Below are 8,370 nucleotides of genomic sequence, written 5' to 3'. Positions count from 1 at the left end.
CTATTTACAATAAAATGCAAATATTACTGATACAAGTAGATCATGCAATAATTAGAAAAATACAATCATGTCACGCGTATCGACATGAAACAAAAGATACAATATCAAAGTCACAATATTCGTAGTCATCATAATTGACATTTTTTTTTCCAGTGGAGATAGTCGCTTGGCAGCAGTCCTGATCATCAACGGAGTTTTCGGAATTATCCCGGGCCTCTTCCCTAACACGGCGTATCAGTACTCGTACTACACCCGCACGGTGCGTACTGCCTGCCTCTGTTCCTCGCGCAACGTATTTGTTAGATCGCATTAGTACCTAATATCATACATAATCGCATTCTGAAAAGTTGATTATTGTAATTGATTTCTTCGTATCCCATAGTACAGTCGTGACTAGTATCTCTGTAGTAACACGGGTGATAACATCTTCTCGCAGTAGCGCCAAGCGGCCCACTGTGTATCTATTGAACAGATTATGATAATGAGATTTCCACTAGTCTGGTAAATTTACAAAGAAATTTGTGTTTCCTACAACAGAAATCCATTCGTTACAATTTAGGCAAACGATTTCTGGTAATGTATTTTTACTTTGGCTTACTTCATTTTCAAATATTTCCAGGTTGTGGATCTCGTGTATTTGCATTACTATGATTGGCAAGACCTACTGGACGGGTACCCGGACGTGAAGTACGACCTGTACGTGGCCGCCATGCAGATGAAGCGGGACATCCTGCTGGCGTCGTCACGCACCTCGCTGCGCGGCGGGCCCTCGCGCATGTCGCTCAAGAGAGAGACCTCGCTTGGGTCCTCCAAGACGGAGCGCCGCCCGCTGGCCAGGGCAGACCAGTCGAGAACGAGCACCCTTAAAGGGGGACTCTCGAGAGCATCTTTAAGATCTAACTATTAACTATCTTTTAAACAATATTGTTACTAAATTATACTTAATGTTATGTAAAACCTCTTTCCTTTTTGCATACAACAAGATGAAACGATATTCACCCAGTTACCCTCTAAAGTAATAATTTACCAAAAAAAAAAAATTAAAAAAAAAGCTCACATAAGGTTTACAAAGCCAGCAAAGAATGCGACTTAGTTTTTGTACAAGTGGTTCCTGGGATTTGTTATAGGGTAGGGCAAGCAAGCGAGCAAGCGAGCAAGCGAGCAAGCAAGCAAGCAAGCTTAGCTGTCCTGTGACGTCATCAATAAAAGCGGTCAAACATCGTACTCGTTGTTAAATTCATACATAATTTTCTAAAAATTAAGCAAAATTAAAAATTTTGGAAAAACCCACGACGGTAAAAATATCATCGAAAAAGAATAAAATAACTCAAAACCCCCGACTTAACCCAATTATTATGTAACGAAATATTATATTAGACTTAAAAATACTTTCTAAAAAAGAGTTGATATCTCGAGACATCGGTAATAGATATGTTGTGAATTAACTTGATTTGAAATGGATTTAGCGCTATAGGTATTCCAGAAGATTTTCAAAAAATAAATACAACTTGCACGTTCTGATGACTTGTTTATTGTGAGGGGGGTTGAACCACGCCCTAAAACACAGGAAGAAAGCGCCTGCAGGAAAAGTAATATCTACACTTAATTAAATGAGTTGCTCCGCATACGACGACAGGCGCTTCAACATGCCCCCCGGCGTTGAAAACAGCGTTTTCAACAAACTTCTGAAGAAATAGGCAGCGGGCAAAGCTTACTAAATGCTCTCCGAATAATTCCAGTCGTCGTTCGAATGTCAGCCACGCGGACGATGCCATCGGGACCCGGATGAACTGCGACGATTCTGCCCAACCTCCATTTAAGCGGCGGTAACTGGTCGTCTTTCACCACAACCAGAGAATCCAATTTCAACTCGTTCTTGCACGATCGCCACTTTACTCGATGCTGCAACTCTGCAATATATTCTTTACTCCACCGGTTCCAAAATTGGTGGCGAAGCTGCTCGATGCGTTGAAAACGTGACAGAGAGTGAATGGGTCGGTCCTGGTGATCCGGTTGAGGCAAACAAGTCAGCGGTCTTCCGATTAAAAAGTGTCCCGGCGTCAAAGGAGTGCAGTCTGCAGGATTGGAAGATAATGGAGTCAGAGGCCGTGAATTCAAAATGGCTTCGATTTGCGTCAGTGTGGTGTTAAGCTCCTCATACGTTAAGTGACAATTTCCCAACACTCTTACTAAGTGGTACTTGGTTGACTTCACGCCCGCCTCCCAGAGGCCTCCGAAGTGAGGGGTATAAGATGGGATAAAATGGAACGTAATGCCATCATTGGATACACTCTCACCTAAACAATTGCAGTTAGCCTTCAAAAAATTGGAAATGTCTTTGTATGCACCAACAAACGAGGTACCGTTATCTGAATAGAGATTAACAGGTTTTCCTCTGCGCGATATGAATCGACGTAATGCCAGTAAGAAATGATTGCTCGTCAAGTTGCCCACTAACTCTAGATGTATAGCTTTAGTAGAAAAACAGATAAATACCGCAATATACACCTTCACCAATCTACATCCACGACCTTGACGACTAGCGCACATAATGGGACCCGCGTAATCGACGCCGACGTTCTCAAATGGAAATGATCCGGAAAGACGCTGCCGTGGTAAGTTTCCCATCAAAGGGTTAATAACCTTACCCTTCATACGACTGCATAACACGCATTTATAGTAGCAAGCCCTAGCCAAATTACGGCCCCCTATGGGCCAATAAGTTTCTCGAATAGATGCCAGTAGCAATTGAGGACCAGCATGCATCAATCGTTTGTGTTCAGATTCAAAAACTAGTCTAGTAACATAATGAGTGGACTGTAATAAGATAGGATGCTTTTTACTAAAAGAAAAATCGGAATTGTCAAGACGACCACCAACACGCATGATTTTATGCTCATCCAGATAAACATTGAATTTTAGTAACGGACTCTTTTTCGGTAAATCTTTATTATTTAATAGAAGTCTATATTCTGGAAAGGACTCGTCTTGACACTTCACGATGATCAAATTCAGCGCATTTTGTAACTCCTCACTACTCAAATAATCGGCCGACAATGACTGCTTTCTGCAGCGGTTAATAAACCGCAGAACGTAAGCTACGGTACGTACAAGCCGTGAGTAATTAGAAAATCGCGAAAAGTCAATTAATTCTTTACTGTTATCAGTAACAGTAACGTTCAATGTAGTCTCAAGTTTAGTCTCCGGTAATTTCCCAGAATGTGTGGGCTGAGAAGGCAATTGAATGGGTTCTTGTTTTAAAAAATCGGGACCTGTCCACCAGAACTCCGAATTAAGCATGGCACTAATATTCATACCGCGCGATATTAGGTCAGCAGGGTTCTTATCAGTTGGGACGTGAAGCCAAGTGCAGTTGCCTGCTTTATCTAAAATTTCAGCAACGCGATTGCGTACGAACGGTTGAAGTTTAGAAGGTAACATACGCAAGCAACCCAATACGATGGTAGAATCAGTCCACAAAAAAACTTCATCAATTGTAGCCCGAAGTGAACTACTTATCTTCTCAAACAATTGAGTACCCACGAGAGCACCACACAACTCAAGCCTCGGAATAGTCGTGGCTTTAATTGGGGCTACACGACTTTTAGCCATTAACAAGCGAACCAAAACTTGACCATCCCTATTAGTAGTGCGAATATACGCACACGCACCATACGCACGCTCTGACGCGTCAGTAAAAATGTGTAGTTGTAACAACTTATACATGTTACAAACAATTACACGAGGAATCCGAATGGTGTTCAATAATGGTAATGTCTTTAAAACTTCATCCCAAAGATTACGAATGCTTGGAGATAAGGGTTCATCCCATGAGACCTTCTCTAACCATAATTTCTGTAACAACATTTTCATAATGATCACACTTGGGGCTAATAAACCTAATGGATCGAAGATCTGTGCAATAACTGACAACACGTCACGCTTACTATTTCCATTTGGTAAACAAAAACCAATCGGGAAGCAAAGTTCATCCGAATCTGCGTGCCAACCAAGACCTAACAGCTTGCTAGGCTCATGAGTTCCTATATTTAAATCGAGGAGTGCGGTTTCACTATCGGGCACTAACTAAGATTCGTTAGATTTCCATTTTCTTAATGACATACCTGCCTGGGCAAATGCGTTAGTAATCTCTGTGCGTATATTAAGGGCCTCATTCAGTTCGTCAGCACCGGTAAGCAGGTCATCGACATAAAAGTCGTGCTTGATGATTTCAGCGATCCTATCATCCTTGCAATCGAGCCCGATCTGCCGCAAGCTTCGTGTGGCAAGATAAGGGGCACTAGCCGTGCCGTAGGTCACGGTATTGAGTTGAAAGATCTTGACAGGTTGACACGTATTATCGCGCCAGAGGACCTGTTGCAAATACCTATCAGACGGATGGACGACAATCTGTCTATACATTTTTTCGACATCTGCCGATAATATATATTTATGCTGTCTAAAACGAATCAGTATAGACAGGAGGTCGTCCTGAACCGTAGGTCCAACCATTTGGATGTCATTCATGGAAACCCCGGACGTTGTAGGACAACTTACGTTGTACACCACTCTGAGCTTAGTGGTTGTACTGCTTTCGCGTAAGACTCCGTGACGGGGTATAAAATAGGCATTGCAGTTCGAATCAGGTTGCTGACACTCAGACATATGACCTAACGATTGGTACTCTGCCATGAAGTCGTAATACATTTTACTCAAATCAGGTTTGCTTTTCAGTCTACGCTCCAGAGAATATAAACATTGGGCGGCTCGGTCAAATGATTTCCCTAAAACATCAGGATTTTGTTTCAATGGGATACGGACACAAAAACGACCATCATCGAGACGGGTACTCGTTTTAATAAAATGGTCCTCACATAATTTTTCACTGGGTGAAAAATGATTTGACTTGGAATCAATTTCCTCCAGCTGCCAAAACCGAGTTAAATCGATGCCACAATTATCAGTGCTACCAGGGCTGTGCGTCGTTTTAAGCAGATTACAGCGAATATCATTCGACAATAATGTAGCATGACAGCTAGAAACAGGACCTGATATAATCCAACCCAACTTGGTTTCGCAGAGGACAGGTTTTTTATTGCCTAACTTTATTTTCTGCGATCCTAACAGATCCCAGAAGAGATCGGCCCCAATCAACATATGCACATCAGCGGGCTTATAAAATGTTTCATCAATTTCCAGACGATAGTGTGCGACTTGAAGTGGAAGGCTCATTATAAGGTAAGTGAACATTCTCATTATGTGCATTTGCAATCGATTTATATTCAGTTGTATGCAACAATGTATTGTGACGACGTTTGCAGATTTTACACCCTTGTTTCCTACAACGATTTGCAAAATGACCGGCTGTCAAACAGTTGTAACATATTTTGAAAGTGGGGACTAACTTCAGCCGTTCTTCGTTGCTTAAGGCCAAAAAGGAAGAACAATCAGTTAAAGTATGATTACCCTTGCATTTAGGACAAACCTTAGATGACAATTGCGCATTAGAAGTGTTTTGCACACCGACCATAGACTTCAGTTTAGGATTGGACTTGTTGCAGGTACTTGCGGGACCACTGCGTGACATCTCTAACGTCTCAATCAAGTCCGCGCGATTACGTATGAACTTAATGAACTTTTTGAATGTGATAGGGTCATCCTCTTCTAAGCGGCCCTTGTACTCTTCCCATTCTCTAAAGGTTTTGAGGTCCAACTTTTGAGTCACAATGTAAATTAATAAGGTGTCCCAGTGCTCAACAGACTCACCTAAGGACTTTAAAGCCCGAATATTTTTATTAAGTTGGTCAATTAAACGTTTTAAATGAGCAGAAGACTCTTTGACATTTTCAATGTTGAATAACGCTGCGACGTGATTATGAATTAGCAGACGTTTATTGTCGAATCTTTCGCACAACAGTTTCCATGCCACTGAGTAATTACTAGCCGAGAACTCAATGGAATTAATTACCACGGCAGCAGAGCCTTCTAAACATGCGCGTAAATAGTGGAATTTATTTATTGCGTCAATGTCGTCGTTTGAGTGAACAAGACTAGTGAAAGTGTCACGAAACTCCAACCAACTCTCATAAACACCATTGAATTTTGGCAACTGTATTGTAGGCAACTTGACGAGCTGATTACGGTTACTTGTATGAGTGCTCTTATCACTACCCGCAGGTGCCGGCGGCTCATTAGCCTTATTAAATGTAGACAACATTTCTTCGGCGTCGGCTAAAGCACGGTAGTACTGCGAGTCAAACTCAGTACGTGCGGTATATTGAGGCTCAGGTTCTAACACTAAACATTCTATCTGCAACTGCACCTCGTCATATTGGTCATACAAAGACTGAAGTTTACTTAAACGCAACTGCAATTCCCTCGCGTCAGAACTAGTTAATTCTTTCTTAGATAACTCTGTGCAGAAGTTAATGAAACCAGTCAATCGTCCCTTAAAACTGCCTCGCTTTTTCACTAAATCCTTTACCACCTCATCCCCGGCCATTCTGGGAGTCGAACAACGTCAACCTGGAATGTAATTACAATGTTAATTACCTTAGAATGGGCAAATAAAGAATGTATACAGTACCAATTACAAATGGGGAACAAATATCTAACACATTCGGACCTACTTTGAAATATTAATCTTATATAATAAGTGTAATAACAATAATAAACGTTCAAGTAACACAGTAAATGACAATTGAAAATTACTAATACAATAAGTTTATGAAATAAATTATTTGGTGACTGCCACGAAAAAACACTTTTACATTTATAATGTACCTACGCAAAATAAATAACGTGAACGACTAATGAAATAATTATTATATATCTCTAAAAATGAATTGAAATCATGTAGCTAAGCTAACTATACCGATTTGACTAAAATTTTTCAACATTTGAGAACAAAATATCATTCACGATGCGCAATAACAATAATGGTACTAGTAAAAGGTTTAAATGCACTTTACTAACCTGATATACAAATGAGTAATTTCACATTTAGATAATACCTGATTAGAGTGCTGGGTTATTAAATAATCTTGACTTAACACCATATAATTGCCTCAATCGTCATAACCTCCAAACTGTTCCAAACTCCAAATTCCTATTGCTGATGATATCCACTCAACATCCAGCTTCGAAGGACCATGTTGTGAATTAACTTGATTTGAAATGGATTTAGCGCTATAGGTATTCCAGAAGGTTTTCAAAAAATAAATACAACTTGCACGTTCTGATGACTTGTTTATTGTGAGGGGGGTTGAACCACGCCCTAAAACACAGGAAGAAAGCGCCTGCAGAAAAAGTAATATCTACACTTAATTAAATGAGTTGCTCCGCATACGACGACAGGCGCTTCAACAAGATATACTTAAGTACCTAAACAATGAATATGGATGTTTACAGTTTTTTCCTAACGTGTCTGTTTCTCGAAGATATACTTAAATGTAGCGATAATAATTTTACCATAATACATAACCGAGCAATATCCGTCGGGGGCTGCCTTTTCTATATCAAATTTCAACAAAATTTAATCATACTCATAAGTGTATTTTATGTCGTCGTTAAACATCTACAATTCTTCAATAAGTGTATTCACGTCACTAGAAAAGGAGCAGTTTTCCAAGATCGAAAAGTTTTCCCGTACTCGACATGACGTTCCGATTAAAACTCCGTCCGTTATTATTAACTCCAAGCGGCTTTTTCCAGAAAAGCAAATTTTTTATGGCGGCAATCTTGTTTTTCCGCCATTTTGATTTTTTTTCATCGACGATAGATTTTGATCAAAACATTAATGGGATTCCATTTGTATTTATTTACTTTGATCATACTACAACCTACAATTTGTACGACGTTATGACCGGTTTTCCTTATGAAGAAATGTGACTTCGTCTACCTAACAAATCGCCACAGGGTGGGTGGGAGGGCAAAATTTTTGCGTTCCCGGCATCCTAGAGACACGGGAGTGGTCTTAAAATTTTCGGGGAGACCAGGGCTACCATATAATGCAATAAAATTAGTAGGCATCTCCAATAATTTGTAACAAAACCCAAACCAAACAAAACCCAAAACTTACAAAACCCAAACCTAAAAAAACCCAAACCTAACAAAACTCAAACCTAACAAAATCCAAACATAATAAAACCCAAACCTAAAAAAACCGAAACCAAACAAAACCCAAATAACAAAATACAAACCCAACAAAACCCAAACCCAACAAAACCCAAACCTAACAAAATTCAAACCCAACAAAACCCAAAGCTAATAAAACCCAAACCCAATAAAACCCAAACCCAACAAAATCCAAACCTAACAAAACCCAAATAACAAAATCAAAACCTAACAAAACCCAAACCCAACAAAACC

The 8,370-nt window shown here is 40.1% G+C and overlaps 2 protein-coding genes across 2 annotated transcripts; both read right to left on the bottom strand.

Annotated features, from left to right (window-relative positions):
• Window positions 1-1,508: 1,508 nt before the first annotated feature.
• LOC126375884 (uncharacterized) lies at window positions 1,509-3,441 on the bottom strand. Its single transcript, XM_050022968.1, has one exon. It carries the CDS (start codon window positions 3,439-3,441, stop codon window positions 1,675-1,677), a length of 1,767 nt encoding a protein of 588 aa, XP_049878925.1. The 3' UTR covers window positions 1,509-1,674.
• Window positions 3,442-5,188: 1,747 nt separating this feature from the next.
• LOC126375875 (uncharacterized) lies at window positions 5,189-7,032 on the bottom strand. The gene is made up of 2 exons (XM_050022955.1): window positions 6,976-7,032; window positions 5,189-6,525 (listed from the first exon to the last, which is right to left on the bottom strand). The coding sequence occupies exon 2, from the start codon at window positions 6,500-6,502 to the stop codon at window positions 5,189-5,191; it is 1,314 nt and encodes a 437-aa protein (XP_049878912.1). The 5' UTR covers window positions 6,503-6,525; window positions 6,976-7,032.
• Window positions 7,033-8,370: the final 1,338 nt, after the last annotated feature.

Source organism: Pectinophora gossypiella, chromosome 2 (genome assembly GCF_024362695.1).
Source record: "Pectinophora gossypiella chromosome 2, ilPecGoss1.1, whole genome shotgun sequence".
Lineage (NCBI taxonomy): Eukaryota > Metazoa > Arthropoda > Insecta > Lepidoptera > Gelechiidae > Pectinophora > Pectinophora gossypiella.
Note: the sequence above shows the minus strand (reverse complement) of the source record. Positions and strands in the feature narration are given on the sequence as shown.